This window comes from Trachypithecus francoisi, unplaced genomic scaffold (genome assembly GCF_009764315.1).
Source record: "Trachypithecus francoisi isolate TF-2019V2 unplaced genomic scaffold, Tfra_2.0 Lachesis_group8, whole genome shotgun sequence".
Classification (NCBI taxonomy): domain Eukaryota; kingdom Metazoa; phylum Chordata; class Mammalia; order Primates; family Cercopithecidae; genus Trachypithecus; species Trachypithecus francoisi.
In genome coordinates this window covers 93,438,152-93,457,018 of record NW_022681473.1, presented here as the reverse complement: position 1 = coordinate 93,457,018, position 18,867 = coordinate 93,438,152, and the positions used below count along the sequence as shown (strand labels likewise).

Below are 18,867 nucleotides of genomic sequence, written 5' to 3'. Positions count from 1 at the left end.
GGCGCGGTGGCTCAAGCCTGTAATCCCAGCACTTTGGGAGGCTGAGACGGACGGATCACGAGATCAGGAGATCGAGACCATCCTGGCTAACACGGTGAAACCCCGTCTCTACTAAAAAATACAAAAAACTAGCCGGGCGAGGTGGCGGGCGCCTGTAGTCCCAGCTACTTGGGAGGCTGAGGCAGGAGAATGGCGTGAACCCAGGAGGCAGAGCTCGCAGTGAGCTGAGATCTGGCCACTGCACTCCAGCCTGGGTGACAGAGCAAGACTCCGTCTCAAAAAAAAAAAAAAAAAAAAAAATCAAGTGTAAATTCTTTTTTTTTTTTTGGAACGAAGTCTCGCTCTTACCCAGGCTGGAGTGCAGTGCTGCGATCTCGGCTCACTGCGAGCTCCGCCTCCTGGATTCACACCATTCTCCTGCCTCAGCCTCCTGAGTAGCTAGAACCACAGGCGCCCGCCACCACACCCAGTTAATGTTTTTTGTATTTTTAGTAGAGATGGAGTTTCACCGTGTTAGCCTGGATGGTCTCCATCTCCTGACCTCATGATCTGCCCGCCTCGGCCTCCCAAAGTGCTGTGATTACAGGCGTGAGCCACTGCACCTGGCCTCAAGTGTAAATTCTAAGGATTGTCATGTTAAATATGTCAAATTTCATATTAATATTGACAAAGACTCTCTTTATCAAAACTTTGTTCAGGCTCCTCTGAGCTCTCTTTGACTAGGCCTCAATCAGGGGCTTCATGTCATGCCTTGTAGTATCCTATTTTAACAAGAATTTTGCTAAGTAACTTTAGCAATACTCCCTATCTTTAATATCCAATCGAATTCCTCCTCTCAGTGGGGTGCAGTGGCTCACTCCTGTAATCCCAGAACTTTGGGAGGCCAAGTTGGGTGGATCACCTGAGGTCAGGAGTTTGACACCAGCCTGGACAACATGGTGAAACCCCATCTCTACTAAAAATACAAAAAAGTTAGCCAGGCTGGTGGTGGGCACCTGTAATCCCACTACTCTGGAGGCTGAGGCAGGAGAATCACTTGAACCTGGGAGGCAGAGGCTGCAGTGAGGCGAGATCACGCCACTGCACTCCAGCCTGGGCCACGGAGCAAGACTCTGTCTCAAAAAAAAAAAAAAAAAATTCCTCCTCTCCCACCCTTGTTATCTATTGGTATCTGATCATCTTGATCTGCCTTTACCAGATAAATCAGTTTAGCCAGAATCCCCACTTGCCACTGACATTTCCACTTACTAGTTTTCTATCCACTGATCCCCAACACTAATCCTTACCCTGCTTCTTGGGTACAAATTCCCACTTGCCCATGCTGTACTCAGAATTGAGCCCAGTACTATACTGAGATCTCTCTTCCCCTATGGCAATAGTTCTTTTGAATAAAACTTATCTTCACAGTTTTGAATTCTGTCGAGCTCTGTTTTTCTAAAACAGTATCAAATTCAATAAAAAAGAATGTTTTCCTAAACCCTATTTGTTTATGTCTCTATTTGTAAACATGTTGCTTCTGTTGTCTCTAAATGTTCTAACCCTCTTTGCGACCTCATACATTTCTATTCCAAGTTCAATATTCACTTTAAACAATATCATCTTTCAGAGGTTTTCCCAAACATATTAATTCCCTCTACCTCAAACAGTGTTCCCTTTTCCCCAATTTTTCAAGAGTGGAGTGTAAGATCAGAAATGTAAATCTGAAAAGGTGAAGAATTTTCATTGAAAACAAATGAGAAATTTAGAAGATCTATATCTTCAGTATAGAACTTCATATAATATAAACATAAATCAAGTATATAAAAATGCTTTATCCAAACACCTATGTTCATATAAAAATAATCCATTATATTGCCCAAATTTCATTATGTAACTTAACTAAAATTAAACAGCAGAAAATTAATTACATTTCAATTTAATTACTTTTTAATAAATGATCTAAGCCTATTAAAGTAACACTTGATGGTAGTCTGTTAACTTTAGTGACATTAAGTATACAAGGTCCCATCATTACTAATTTAGGTGTGCCACACATTATATTATCATCATGTATTTGGCTACCTTGTATACTGCCAACCATTATGACAAGGTAATGCTTTGATATGCTCTCTACAGTGTAAGTTTGTTCTTGGCAGAGTCTCTTAATATTATAAAATATACACCTGTCATTCCACTGGTATAAACAAAAAAACCAGAGCTTGTCAGTAGTTAAAGCATTAAAAACAGATTTTTTTCAGGACTATTACAATAGAGGAAGCAATAGGCGGAAAAAGACTTCAGCACAGAGCAGGGCTCAATTATGAATACAGCATGGGCAAGTGGAAATTTTTAACCAAGGAGCAAAGTGAGGTCAGTGGATGGAAAATTACTAAGAGGAAATATCAGGGGTACAGGGATTTCTGGCTAAACCAACCTAATAGGATTCTTACTGAAGACAGGCCAAAGTCATCAGAATCACCTGGGGAACGGTGGGGAATGACGAATCTGATTAGATATCAAGGGTAATCAGATATGGAAGATGAATAAATTCTCACTAAACCAACTTTGCAGGGTTCCTGTTAAAAGTAAATTTTACAAGGAAGTGCATAGGTCGGCCTAGAAGAAGGTTCATGAGCCTGACTAAAGTTTGGTCAAGTAAAGACTGTCACTAGCATTATGCCAACTGGTAGTAAGCACTAAACAAATGATAAATGAAAAAAATGGAGGATATAAAACAGAATCGCCCCCCCCCCCCCCACTTTTTTCATTTATTTTACTCAACCAATACTTATGAAATGAAGGCAGTAAAGAGTAGTGGTGAAGAGCCCAGACTATGCAGCAAGAGACACAGTTTTAAATCCTGGTTCTACTTCCTAAGTGACCATAAACAAGTTACTATATCTTTCTGTGCCTTAATTTCCTCATCTGTGACACAAGGATAATTACAATAGCTACCTCATAATGTTATTGAAAATATTTAGTGAGATAATCCATTTTCAAATTCTGTATAATGCCTTGAACATAGTAAGCCATCAGTAAATGCTAACTATTCTAACTGTTTTTATCATGTGCTATTACTACGTTATAACAGTTGTGAAGAAAAGCAGGGGAAGGAAGGGAAGGATGGAAACATACATATGCATAGATTTGTCTTTCATTTCCCACAAAAACAACATTTTAGCCTGAGTAGTTGAAGAACACAGAACTGTTGAGAGTCAGGCTTCTAAACTGCTTTTTCTTCTCCCATGTCACCATTCTCATAGCCTAATTTACCTTGGGGGCTGGGATTGAGAGAGAGAGAAAGAAAATACTGTATTTGGAAGGCATGCTATTTCATAAACGAAAGGTTTAGTAATTACTGATTAAAGGACTAATCACAATAATTCTTTGGTAACTTTTTACTGGGAGAACTTACATCCTACTAAAATATTAATGCTAACTATGAATAAGGAGCACAAAGTACCAACAGAAACAACACAAATACAGAAGAAATTAAAATATGTCTCATAGTAGAAAAGGAATACCTTTAATGTTGCCACGGCCCAGCTTCGTTCCTGATCTATCCAAGATGGAAGTTGATCACGTATTTTTTGTTGAGAATCCTTTAATAAAAGCAACTATTTTCCTTAGTATACTTGGTAAAATTCAGAGTTTAAAAAATAGCAATTGATTAGCTATTTTATTATTTTGAAAAAAAAAGTTCATTCTATACATTATTTCTTTTTTTTAATGTATTTTACAAGTCACCATGGTAAAATTCTATGTAATATAAGGGACAGAGAACCATTCAGGCAAATGTTGCAATCATTTTTTTCATTGTGCTTAATCTTTCATCAAACTTCAGAAAAACTCAAATGTCATGAGGAACTGTCATAAAAGTTACATTATTTTTAATTATATCTTACATTTCAGACATTATCTAGGTTCCACGTTATATTTTGGGTATATTGCTAGAAGACTATTATTTATTATGTATTCAAACAGGAAATTACTAGGAAAAAAGCTAAATTTGAGTGAAGTTATTAAAAGTTCTAAAATGTAATTTTAAGACTCCCATTATATAAGAAAAATTTTCAAGTTATAAGATTTGTTTTTCTTAGAGATTATATAAACTTATCGTTGGAATAAAATACATATACTGAGAAAAAGAAACTGCATTAATTTGTTAGTATTACATATTATTCTCAGAATATATGTCTTTAAAATAAATAAATATACTTAGGTCTATTTTATAGGAAATACTTAAGAGGCCAGAATACATTCTTCTAATAAAAGTATAACTTCAACAATAATTTAGAACACCTCTAAAGCAAATTATACTTCATTAACAAAAAGCCAGAAATATTTTCTCTAACAGCAAAATAGATTGTTATTTTAACTTACAGCTTTACGTAACATGTCTCCAACAACCACACCTGTAAACGTATCCCATTCCTATTGAATAAAAATATAGGAACACAAAAATACAAAGATGATAACCAGTCAACAAAATTGCCTAACTTTCCCTATAAGATGGCTTAAAATGCAGTTCCATATGGAGATAGGGAAAAAAAAATTCATTTCCATCTTACCACTTCTTCTAGTATGTTAACATTATCAAGAATGTATTAATGTGATAACATAAAATACTAATATGAAATCTACTAAGAATAATTTTAGTGAAACAGAACAATAACTCCATTATATATATGAGTCTCAATGTCTAAAAATTTAAATGTCATGTTCAATTAACATTTGTCACTACCTGTTAATTGTTTTTCCACAGGCTATTTGTTGCTAATGAGTAAGCAGTAAGGTGCACCCAAAAATTTAAAAATGGTATCTGGTAGGAAATATTGAGAAAAGTAATTCCATTAACATATTTTTTCTCACTGATTGAGAGAAGATGCCATTAATACTTTTTTTTTTTTTTTTGCCATAGAATTAAGATTAATCAAGTGTTCCAGAATCTAGTGCTAAGAAAATCTACGCCTTCCCCGTGGCATCCCCAAGTTAGACAATAATAGGTACTACCATACTATTGTCACACACTGGCCAGTAAATAAGCAAAATAAATGAAAATTTGAGAACAATGTGGAAAAACTACCAAAGCAACACATTTTCTGCCTTCACTCACCCTGGCCACATACTCTTCCTATTAGAATTATGCAGCCACAAATAAGCAAAATATGAATGATTACTACTACATTATGTGAGTCAGAGAAAAATGTTCTCCTTCCCCAATGACAGTTTATTTACACTTTAGAAGAGAAAAATAGGGAATACATATATTTCATGGAACCTACCGATCATAGTGAAAAACATTATATAGGAAGAAGAAAAGACATCAAAGTTATCAGCAGGAGTTAACGGGACCAAATGAATAAATTCAGGAGAAACTATACAAGTTAGCCAGTGCATGTGGAGTCAGAGAAAAACAAAGAGAGAACATAGGAAGAACTGTGGTCTGCATTCTTTTAACTATTATATTCAAATGAAGGGAACCAGAAAATAGTTAAAATTTGACCAAGTAGAGTAAAGTAGGTCAAAATTGCACTGTCCATATACCATCCCTTGGCACCCTGGCTACTGGAATCTCACTTTATGATAACAGCATCATAATGAGAAAAATTACTTGCAAATAACTTTTTTAAAATTGTAAGTAGACAAGAAATGGTTTCATTAGCTCCAGCTCAAGGGAGGTCCTTTTGAAGTTTGAGAAGGGGTTACATGGCAGACTAGAAATGAGATCATAAACAAGGAAGATAAATTATACATAAAAAGATTAACATAAACCTCTAGGTTCAGGCAAACTTCTGAGAACTGCCCATCCTCATGCCTTACCTGCTGCCTCTTGACAGTTCAGTGGAAGCAATAAATAATGTAGTTTTGTACCAATATTATCTCACTTTTTCTATTTATGAGCTCTACTACCTAGGCCAGGAAAATAAGAAGGCTGACTCTTCTGTTGCCCTAAGTAAGTGAACCTGGGTTCAGAAAAATGTAGGCAGCTTGGTAGATTTCTTTCCTTGCCTTACCATCACTCTGGAATGTTAGGCTCATCCACAGGGAAGTAGAACTAGAAATCACCATTTTATACTACATTTCTAACTTAGTAAAAGATTAATAGGTTGATATATAATTCTAGCCTAAAGTAACTTCTAACGTAAACATAAATCCACCCATTAACAAATTTCTATGTTACTGTAAAATTTCTCTCCTTTAATTTGACTTACATTTTCTTGAAAAAGTTCAGGATGCATGCCTCGAACAAAATGCAAAGCGAACATCAACTGATCAGCCTGCAAAGAATAACAGATATTATCTTGCCTTTTAAAAATTTGTGTCTTTGTAAAAGCATAGTCCTTAAAATCTGGCACACAAAAATCTCCATTCTGTCTTCATATGACTTACTTTTATCAATGTAAGAAATTACTATTCAGATTGCTTTCTATATCTTAGAAACACTTCAAGTCAGGGCTGGGGCCAGAGTAAGTGATCAAATTTTTAGAGAAAGCACTAACAGTTATGCAGTGGGCCCATGTCATTAAAAGACAAAACAAAACTAACTTTGCCAGGTGAAATATTAATATAATTGTGAAATTTAGATTAGTCATTATTCACCATATCCACCCCATGCATTAGCAATCTTCAGTTTGTCACTGTGTAGGTTTAAACATATGGGTGACTACATGCAATTATGACAACTATTTTCTCTTTCCTAGATAGATTAATCTCCTAAATCAAACAGAAAACTGTAGTGAACCCTTCATTTTCCACACAAGAAGAAAAGTTATACCAAATAAGTGCAAACAACAAATAATTCCTTCAATGTATTATCACTTAGAAAGTTAAAACATGAGTAACTAATTGAGGTTAGATAACACAGAAAAAACTATAAGATAACCCAATATTTCACAGAAACAAAAGCAGAACCCAAAACAGGCTGTCAAGAAACAGGTATCAAAAAAGACACTAAATCACATAGAATGAGAGTTATCAAAGGAGAAGGTCATATCTACTTTATCAGAAAACTGGAACACAGATTATGCTAAAAAATTTCTCACTTGGCCGGGCGCGGTGGCTCAAGCCTGTAATCCCAGCACTTTGGGAGGCCGAGACGGGCGGATCACGACGTCAGGAGATCGAGACCATCCTGGCTAACACGGTGAAACCCCGTCTCTACTAAAAAAATACAAAAAACTAGCCGGGAGAGGTGGCGGGTACCTGTAGTCCCAGCTACTCCGGAGGCTGAGGCAGGAGAATGGCGTAAACTCGGGAGGCGGAGCTTGCAGTGAGCTGAGATCCGGCCACTGCACCCCAGCCCCGGGGATAGAGCGAGACTCGGTCTCAAAAAAAAAAAAAAAAAAATTTCTCACTAAAGGAAGGAGGAAAAAAAGAAAGGAAGATAGAAAAATAAGGTAGAAATTAAGATTCAGACTTTCAGGAGCAATCTAAAAAACAAAATGAAAGAAGGAAGAAACAAAGATGAAGAATGTAGGAAGTGAATTCAATAATATGCCATATACATTCTACTAGGTGCTGCCAGTAGTCTTAGGAGGATCATACTCTGACTTCAAGTCTTTGACATTAAATAATACATTTACAAAGAATTGAAAACTAATTATTTTTCCGTAAGTAAGAATTGGTCCAATTTCTAAGAACATATTAAATTAAATAAGAGCCACAAGTTTATATAGGGCATATAAAATTAAGTAAATAAAACTATGTCTTTATTAAAATATAGTAAAACATCTCTGTGGCAAAATAATACTGTGTCAGACATATAGTATGAAAATGGATAAGATATAATTGTAACATGATGTATCAAAAACACGACTCTTAAATACAAGGTACCTATGCAAAATAAGATTTCATGTTTTAATATTTTAAATGTTGTGGAAATAAACCAACTTGTTTCCATTTACAGGAAGAGTGTTTTTAATCCACACAGTATACTAACTTTACTCTCCATGAGACTGAGTAGGCCTTGTTCTCCACTGCAACCCTATTGCCTACAATAGGCAGGTGAATAACAAGTATTTCTTATAAGAACAGTCTCATTACATGGGCATTAAGAACCCACACAGGGCCAAGCATGGTGGCTCATGCCTGTAATCCCAGCACTTTGGGAGGCCAAGGCAGGCGGATCACCTGAGGTCAGGAGTTTGAGACCAGCCTGGCCAACATGGTGAAACTCTGTCTCTACTAAAAATACAAAAATTAGCTGGGTGTGGTGGCATACACCTGTAGTTCCAGCTACTCGGGAGGCCAAGGCAGGAGAATCACTTCAACCCTGGAGGTGGAGGTTGCAGTGAGCCAAGATCTCGCCATTGCACACTCCAGCCTTGGCAACAAGAGCGAAAATCCATATCAAAAAAAGGAAAAAAAGAACCAACACAGGTCCAGAATCAAGAAACTGGATACAAATTCCATCCCTCCTATTTTACTAGCCAGGTGATCTTAGCCAGAAACAAATTACATCATCTCTCTTGACCTCAGTTTCTGTCTCTGTAATGAGGGGACAATAATATTAAATACTATCTACCTCATTGTATTATTTTAATAATTAGATTAGATAATGTATCTGAAGCACTTAGCATGGTACCTAGCATACTCTAAAAGCCCAATAAATATTAGTTATCATTTTATTAGTACTAATAATAATGAATAAAATGGATCCTACATGTTATTCAATCATTATTAATCTTTTTGTCTATGGAACACAATTACCAACGTGCAGGAAATTAATATAGAAAATCAGCAATTGGTGTCTCAGTTCTAGCAAAATGGAAGATGAAAAACTAATTTTCAAAATGTCCAGCTACAAATACCTAGAATCTTGGATAAAAGGTCCTTAAGCATCAGAAAAAAAGAGGGAATTGAAAACCAGAGTGGCATTAAAACCAGCTATGGCTGCCTTGGAGGAAAACAGTCATGGTAACCTAGGGCACAACCTACCTGACCCAATGCAAGGAGAAATATTCACAATGAGATTGCTTTTTTTCTAAAACTTGGGCCCTTCAAGAATTACATTATCAGTAAAAATACGAAGGAGAAAAAAAGTGCCCATGCTCACATGAAACAGCAAATATGCCTGGAATCTGGGCAAAAGAAGTGTCCTCTGAAAAAATTAAACATCATACTTGTGCCGAGCACAGAGTTAAGGCATAAATTTTAACTATGGACTGAAAAGGAGTCCCTAAACAACAGAACTAATCGTGATGTCACTGGGTTAGCTGGTAAGAGTTTAGGCAAGCTTCCTTTAGAGAACTACTCCCCTAACCCTGATCTCAAAGAACTCCAAAAGATAAAGTATCACTGAAGATGAGTTCATGGTCCAAAAGTAACAGCAGGAGAAAACAATCCACTGTAAGCAAGGGTCATTAGACACATCAGAAAAGAAGACTAAATGTTAAGAACTTCAGATAATAGGACAATCTGAAAGAGACTCTAACACAAGTATCATTAAATACTCAAGAATGTAAGAACCCATACAGGGCCAAGCATGGTGGCTCATGCCTGTAATCCCAGCACTTTGGGAGGCCAAGGCAGGCGGATCACCTGAGGTCAGGCAGATGAAGGAGGGGAAGAGAACTTTACAATCATTTAAATTAGACCCAGATGAAGAAAAATTTGTAAAATATAAGTAAAATGAAAGAAAAACCTAAGGAAATTACCCACATTAAAATAAAGTTGGAACTAAATTTTTAAAAAATTGAATACAAAAAGTCATACATGTTAAAATTTGAATACACACTTTGTATAACTATATGAGCACAAATAAATTTGTGAAGAATAAAACCAAATTTTTCACACCGGTTATATAAGGTCTAAAAGAGGGTATCAAGTTGGGGAGAGACTGAAAAGGAGACTTATTTTCTTTATTTATATGTATACATTATTTGGCTATTACAAAGAGCACGAATAACTTGTAATTTAAAAAATTAAGTGGCATATGTTAAAATAAGAATCTTAAGGTTAAGTACCTTATAAAATACCTGGTATAAATAAGGTTCAGAGATGTAAAACTTGAATAGATTGCTGTTGAGAATGAAATTGATGCTGTCTTTTTTGGAGGGCATTTTATGTGTTCCTTAACATTCTACATGTCCTTAAATTAAGAAATTTCACTTCTAGAAATTTAAGCAAAGGGATCACATATGTGCTCCTAATAAGAAATAAGGATAGGCTTTGAAAGATTGTTTATAACAGAGGGAATACTTAAATAACAATGTCCAAAAGTCTATCATAAATAATAATCAAAACAAAATATATATAGCATAGTACATTTTGTAGAAGGAGGACGAATATGTTTATAAAAACATACATATATGGATAAACATCTGCAAAAATACATTAAAACAGATACCAAAATTTAATCAGTGATTTAATTTTGAGATTGTAGTTCCTTTTTGTTTTCTTTATTCTTATGTGTATTTTGCAAATTTCCTAAAACAAGCTTATATCATTTGCATTTTTTAAAAAACCAGTAAATGTTTATTAACAAAAAGAAGACATCTATTAAGCACAAATCTTCCTACCAAGTTTTAACAGATAATTTATATAGCTTTTCCCATACTGTAAATAATACTTTACATCTAGTATTATATGTATGTGTAATTATAAACCGACAGATTGGGATAAATATGAGATTAAATCACCATTTATACAAAACATACATACAACAAAAAGACCTTCCTGTAAATACTACTAGCAAGTGATTTCCTTGCCTACAAGAAAATTTTACATACATAAGTAAAATTTATTTTGTAAAAGTATATATTGGGGATGTGTGTGTGTGTGTGTGTGTGTGTGTGTAGTACTCAATAACTATTTCTTGATTAAGTGAATTAACAAAAAACAAACATGTGAGCATGTAAAAAAATGTTCCACATCGTATGACATCAGAAAAAGGCAAATTAAAATAAGTCACTACCATACACCTATAAGAAAGGCCAAAATCCAAAACACTGACAGCACCAAATCATGGTAAGGATGTTGAGCAACAGAAATCCTCATTAATTGCTGGGAGGAACACAAAAGGGTACAGCCACTTTGGAAGGCAGGTTAGCAGTTTCTTACAAAACAAAACATATTCTTACCATATGATCCAGCAATTGCCTTCCTTGGTATTTACCTAAATGTGTTGAAATGTTATGTCTACACAAAAACCTGCATATGAATGTTTACAGCTGCTTTAGTCGTAATTCTCAAAACGTGGAAGCAACCAAGATTTCCTTCAGTAGGTGCCGAATGGATAAACTGTGGACCTCCAGATAATGGAATTGCATTGTATTCAACATTAAAAAGAAATGAGATACTAGGCCATGAAAAAAACATGAAAGAACCTTAAACGCACAATAGTAAGTGAAAGAAGACAATCTACAAAGGCTGCATACTGACATAATGTATAATTAGAATATAATTTGGAACAGGCAAAACTATGGACAGTAAAAGCATCAGTGTTTGCCAGGGGTTAAGTGAGCAGGAATGAAAAGGCAGAGAATATTTTAAGAGCAGTGAAACTACTCTGTAAGATACTAGAATGGTGAACACGTGTCATTTACATTTCTCAAAATCCATGTAAGGTACAATATCAAGAGTGGACCTTAAGGTAAATGATGAACTTCAGGTGATTAGGATGTGTCAATGTAGGTTCAACAGTTTTAACAAGTGTACCACTCTGGTGCAGGATTTTGATAGTGAAGGAGGCTATATAGTATGTGGGGGCATGAAATATATGGGAAATCTCTATACTTTTTGCTTAATTTTGCCATGAACCTAAAACTGCTCTAAAACATAATGCCTACTTTAAAAAAAAAATGCATTCACAACTATAACATAACCAATGAATATTACATAGATAAATTTTATTTTATTTATTTGTTTATTTTTGAGATGGAGTCTCTCACTGTCACCCAGGCTGGAGTGCAGTGGCGCGATCTCAGCTCACTGCAACCTCCACCTCCCAGGTTCAAGTGATTTTCCTGCCTCAGCCTCTCAAGCAGTTTGGTTTATAGGTGCCCACCACCACGCCTGGCTAATTTTTGTATTTTTAGTGGAGACGGGGTTTTGTCATGTTGGCCAGGTTGGTCTCCAACTCCTGACCTCAGGTCATCTGCCCAACTCAGCCTCCCAAAGTGCTGGGATTACAGGCATGAGCCTACATAAATACATTTTAAAACCCTCAAAACATAACAGATCCAAGCAACTGGCCATTGTTCAAGCGTGGCTGAAAAACCCCCAAAAACAGTTACAACCAACTAATATGTATATGAAACAACTACCATGAGGATTAAAATATTAGAAAAAGCAAGGCATGTCTTTTGGGGAGATGTGTAGCGTAGTATTCTTAGGTATTAGGTTAAAATTCAGATTTGTAGTTACATAATGATGAGGTGGAGAAGCTACTAAGATGAACATTTTATAAATTAATGGATCTTCAAAATGATTATAATAACATATATAGTTTAAGGTAAAGAAATACCTGATAAAAATAAATAAGACAATAAATGTATTAATTCAAAACCTTTATCAGTTAATGATATAGTTCAATACTTATAATTTAATGATATAGCAAATTCTTTTCATTTGTTTTGATGTTTGTTTTTACAGACATGTTCTCATTCTGTTGCCCAGGCTGGAGTGCAGTAGTGTGATCATAGCTCACTACAGCCTCAAACTCCTGGACTCAAGTGATCCTTCCACCTTGACAATGCAAAGTGCTGGGATTACATGTATGAGTCACCATGCCTGGTCTAGTTAATTCTTTACGACAGATATATATATATATGAATGTACACACGGTACTACCACATTTATTTTAGCCATTTTTTCACTTGTACTGAGGAAGAACAATGTAGTCTCTAGGTTTAAGGAACAGAAGTAAAGCCCCTGTCATTTTACGATCCTCAGATTACCCACTGGAATCAGTAAACTATTTGTTAATTATTACTGAGCCCAACACTCCAAAATGTTGTCCAAAAATAGGCACATAATATGTGGACAATAAGTGGGTAATGGTTGTTACCCTTCTCCCATTATCTGGTTATAGAAGATATCCTGACCTCAAGGATGAGCATGTAATTACAGTGCTGCTCAGTCACATTGTATCACTCCATAGACATTGATACAAGGGTTGCCACGTGACCTAAAACAGACCAACGAGGATCTTCTTTCTTAATTTTCTAAGCTGGAAATGGCAAAGGGCGCGGTGGCTCACGCCTGTAATCCCAGCACTTTGGGAGGCCAAGACGGTCGGATCACGAGGTCAGGAGATCGAGACCATCCTGGCTAACACGGTGAAACCCTGTCTCTACTAAAAATACAAAAAAAAAAAATAAAATTAGCCAGGCGTGGTGGCGGATGCCTGTGGTCCCAGCTACATGGGAGGCTGAGGCAGGAGAATGGCGTGAACCCGGGTGGCGGAGCTTGCAGTGAGCTGAGATCTGGCCACTGCACTCCAGCCTGGGCGACACAGCAAGACTCCGTCTCAAAATAAAAAAAAAAAAAGAAAGCTCTTTTTGCCCTCTATTAGGTTGCCTACCTGTATCAATAAATCCCTTCAGCCATAAGTATTTAACAGTAACATCATAAAGGAGAACAATAATGATTCCAGAATAAAACTAAAAAAACAATTTACGGAAAAAGAGAAAAAGAACATGAGCACAAGTGCATGGCTGCATTATTTCCAGTTAAACAGAATTAAAACTAAGAATGAATAAATTAAGGGGCTAGGTACCATGGCTTATACCTGTCATCCCAGCATCCTGGGATGCAGAGGCAGGCAGAAGACTTGAGACTTGAGCTCACGGGTTCTAGACCAGCCTGGGAAAAATGGTGAAATCCCATCTCTACAAAAAGTACAAAAATTAGCTGTGCATGGTGGTGTGCACCTGTTGTCCCAGTATTTGGGAGGCTGAGGTGGGAGGATGGCTTGAGCTCAGGAGGCAGAGGTTGTAGTGAGCCGAGCTCGTAATACGGCACTCCAGCCTGGTCAATAGAGCAAGACTCTGAAGGTCTGAAGGGAAGGGAAGGGAAGGGAATGGAAGGGAAGGGAAGGGAAGGAAAATGAATAAATTAAGTTTAAGGCTTTCTGAATAGTTATTTAAAAAAAAAAAAAACTGTCAAAATCAAAAATTGAGCAAATATTTTGGTATCTTTAAAATTCTTCATCTATTTTTGCTTTATCAGATCAAGAAATTTGGTCACTTTAATTCAATGACAATTTATTTCAATATACTTGAGTTTTGTTAAAAAATATTTTAATATCAAGGGGACATATAACAAGCAAAATCTCAAGTGAATAACTCTCTAAATGAATAACTAGCTAATGAAGAAAAATTAATAAGTGAGAGTAGGCCACTACATGGTATAAGTCAACCATACCTCCCATACCATTAAATCCCATACACTCTAGTAAATAATCAGGGTGAAACTACTAGATCAGGATTAATATGACATTAGGACATCTGAAAGTGAACCTTAGTTGAGATCAAGTTCACATTTCCAGGCCTAGTGGTTTGTTTCAACTGTATCATATTAGAAAGAAATCTTCAGCATCAAGCAGGATGCACTAGAATTTCAACCCCAGTATCCTCTAGATCTAAGCTAAAGATTATTAGCTGTAAATCTTAGTTTCTTCTTCTGTATAACAGAATTGTTGTAAGCATTAAATGGTACTATATGTAAGGCACTTAATAAAAGGTGATCAGTAAAATAACTATCTGATATACAGTAAACTGATATACTATATAATAGTCATATCAAATTTACTTCCAAAACATTCCATAAACCCATGATCCTCAAAGAGACTAAGAAGCAGTAAAAAAAATCTAAGTAATTCATTCATTTTGCTTCTCCTCTATTATATTCATTGCTTTCAAATATTTTCAATGAAAAGTATAAAAAAAATGTTACCTTGTGAAGAGAAGTCATGCTTTAAGCTCAAAGCAGTTTATATAACATTGGACTTGGGCACTCACATATTGCTTGAGACTAAATAACCCATTTTAATGAATAATTTTATGTACATTCAACTGTATTTTCAGAAAACTCAAAGGATTAGATACAATTCTAGAAGTTTCAAAGTTATTTAAGCAGAAGAAAATTATATCACTTATTAAGACTCACTTTAGTAGCCACAAGTTATAAAATTTCTAAACATCCAACCAGAGAACTTGCACTTTTTCATATAAGAAAAACTAATCTTAATAGAAAAAATAGCAGAATCCAAATTAAATTATTTACACACTAAATAAAATCATGTGAGGTTAGTAATATTATACTTTAAAACATAATATATATCCGAATTTTACTCAATCAACAAATTCATATGGAAATGGAGGCAAGGTGAGTGGCATAGACATTAACTTTCAAGAAGTTTGCATGAAAACAATTTCTCTTCATATATCACCATTTTTCTATGCCATTTCAAATCTGAGATAATAATCCCAAGAGGTAAGGGAAACAGTAAGAATATAGTATTCTACTTCCTGTGGATTCAGTTACCTACAGTCAACAGTGGTCTGAAAGTATTAAATGGAAAACCCCAACAACAAAGAATTCATAAATATTAAATTGCAAGCCATTTTGAGTAACATGATGAGATCATGTGCTGTCTGGCTCCATCCTGTCTGGGTCATCAATTGTCCCTTTGTCCAGTAGATCCATGCCATATATGCTACCTGTCCATTAATCACTTAGTAGCCATCTCAGTTATCAGATCAACAATCACAAGATGGGTGAGTACGGTACAATAAGATATTTCGAGAGAGAGAGGCACCACATCATACAACTTTCATTACTATATATTGTTACAACTGTTCTATTTTACTATTATTGTTGTCAATCTCTTACTGTGCCTAATTTATAAATTAAACTTTATCACAGATATATATCTGTATAGATAGAAATGTATAGGATAATACCAAACCCTACATATATTATGTTTTTTTCTATAGGGTTTGGTATATCTGTAGTCTTAGGCACCCATGCGGGGTGTCTTGGAATGTATCCCCCATAGATAAGAGATGACTACTGCACATGCTCCCAATCCTTCCTTCCATTTTCTTTCTTTTATTTTTATTTATTTATTTATTTATTTATTTATTTTGAGATGGAATCTTGCTCTGTCACCCAGGCTGGAGTGCAGTGGCGCGATCTCAGCTCACCGCAACCTTTGCCTCCCAAGTTCAAGCAATTATCATGCCTCAGTCTCCAGAATAGGTGGGATCACAGGCACACCCCACCATGCACAGCTAATTTTTGTATTTTTAGTAGAGACGGGGTTTCACCATGTTGGTCAGACTGATCTTGAACTCCTGACCTCAGGTGATCCACCTGCCTTGACTCCCAAAGTGCTGGTATTACGGGTGTGAGCCACTGCGCCCAGCCCCAACCATTTTCTGTATACTCACCCAATATAGTTGGAAATGAATACTCCAACTACTTCCACTATTTTGTATCTATTCTAAATTATAAAGTGAAATGAAGAAACAATATGTAAGGCACTTAGATATAAAAATTGTTTTATTATAATCAAAAGTTTTAGGGAACAAAATATACAATTTATCCTACAATTGTCTGAAATAGGTAACTGAAATAAAAACTTTTGCTCTCTTGAAGAAAAAACAATGGTATAGCTAATAATATAAACTGAAAGGCCTAGGCAGCTTTCTTCATCTGTTTTAGTTTATTAACAGTCTAAATTTCCTGCTACAAAATAAGTCAATCATGTTTCTGTTCCAGGTCAACTTGCTTTCAGTTTAATGTGATGTGAATATGAATAATCCTAATCTCTCTCTATTTCAAGAGTCTACTGTTGCCATACTGCTGTCACCAACACAACAGCAAATTCAGCACAAGAGAAACCTAGCAGGTAGCTTATGCTGACTGTTAAAAACCCTAAAAGCTTTCATTAAATATAAAATTGATTCCATCCTTAGTAAGGTTATAGTGATAAATCTTGAGAAATGTATCTCATTGCTTTATGATTAATGTGCTTTCTGAATTTTTATTAATCACTGAAACCCTACGGAATGCTGAATTTAATATTACTCAAACAGCAATATGAATTTTCCAAAACAGATATTCCATCATCAATTAAAACATGTCTTAAAAATTGTAAACAACAGCTTTTTAAAAATGAGTTTCACATGTTCACAATAGAAAAGTATTATTCAAAGTAGGCAATGAAAAATCCCAACTGAGTACTAATTGAAATATTAATAAACTTGAGGCTCTCAACGTCTCTCCTAGTGAACAAAAATGCTGCCTTTTGCCCAATATATGCATTTTTAAAAGGTAAAGTAACTTAAAAGAAATAACCTCACTACAGTCACTACAGTTCACTAATATATTAAATCATTTTATCCTTCCCAAATTACATTATAAAATACACGACACAGGGGTTCAAATTTCATCAGTGAATGTACTGTATTACTAACGATAAAATGAGAATCTATAAACTGAGGTAAGATACATAGTTGAGAAACAAGCAACTAACTCCTAATAAGAAAAGCTACTAATATTTGAAATGAACAAGAAGGAAGTTTATATTCTCTTTTGCCATAAACAATTTTTAAGAATAATATTTATTTATAACACATCCACTTTCAAAAGAGATTTAGGGCAGCTTAAAATGACTGTAGCTCCATAACATTTTCATAAATCACAGCCCATTTCAGTGTAAAGGTCTTAGAAATAAAAATTTAAAAACCATTAAGCACATTATTATAAGACTGACCAATAATAAAACTTCGTAGGCTTAATATATTGCCTAGAAAATAAAACAGATTAAAACTACATTAAAAAAAAAACTACTCATACAAATAGAACAACCTAGAAATATAAATTACGTAAATCCAATGATTAAAAATTAGAAGAACAATAATTACAACAAAATAGACTTGTTCTATATAAAGCAAAAGCTTATTTAAAATATCAAGAAAACAGATGAGTATGACAGGGTAAGGGAGGAAGGTAGAAATAAACAACTTTAAAAACAATAAAAAAGATATAAAACAATAAGATAACATGTATAAACCAAAGTCTGGTAAAAATTTAAAGGACTGATAACATCCTGGGTTGATAAAGTGCAACAAAGGAGATAAAGATATACCTTTATTATCATGTGGGTAGAAATATTAACGGTAAAAAGCTTTCCAGAAAGCAATCTGCTAATATTCAATAAGATTTAAAAAGTAATCCTTGGACTAGCAATTATACTTACAGAAATTTACTGAATAGAAATACTATATATAAAAACAAATGTACCATCTAGGATATTCACTATAGTCATATATAAGAACAAAAAATGTATAAATCATCTAATATTCACTGAGAGTAGTATATAAAGTAGTATATGGTCATATTATAAAATACCACACAGTCACTAAAAATAATGAAGTTTACATGTTTATACTCATGGAAAGATCTTCAGGACTTACTACAAAAAAAAAAAAAAGAGAGAAACTATGGAACAAAATATATAGCAAGAAAAATTCTAAAATTATATCTATATATTTGTACTTATGAATATAAAGAGATAGGAAATGGATGATAAGGAACAAATCTAACCTTGAGCTGGTTTACTCTAATGAAGGAATAAGGGATGGAAATAGTTAAATGGATCTTTAAGGTTTTCTTTCTATACAGTTCCATTAAGCTTGAACTCTAAAATAATTTAAAGTTTTGTTTGTATAATGAAAAAGTTTTAAGTATTGCATGAGATAATACATTATACAATGTTAGACAAAACAGGATATCTATAACTAATGACTCTATCACTATGAAGGTTATCTTCATAATTAGGATCATAACATTTTAGTGACAAAATGGCTTTGAGATAATTTGCTTATAATTTCCCATTTTACACAAGGTAAAATTGAGGCCCAAAAAGTGAGG

The 18,867-nt window shown here is 34.8% G+C and overlaps 1 protein-coding gene across 1 annotated transcript in view; it reads right to left on the bottom strand.

The window, feature by feature from the left end:
- Positions 1 to 18,867, bottom strand: part of DYNC2H1 (dynein cytoplasmic 2 heavy chain 1) — a 386,039-nt gene that overhangs the window by 197,872 nt on the left and 169,300 nt on the right. Inside the window, exons 71-73 of the mRNA XM_033204903.1 lie at positions 6,195 to 6,260; positions 4,363 to 4,413; positions 3,504 to 3,581 (exon numbers count right to left, since the gene is read on the bottom strand). Coding sequence (XP_033060794.1) covers positions 3,504 to 3,581; positions 4,363 to 4,413; positions 6,195 to 6,260 — 195 coding nt within the window. The remainder of the gene's footprint in view (positions 1 to 3,503; positions 3,582 to 4,362; positions 4,414 to 6,194; positions 6,261 to 18,867) is intronic.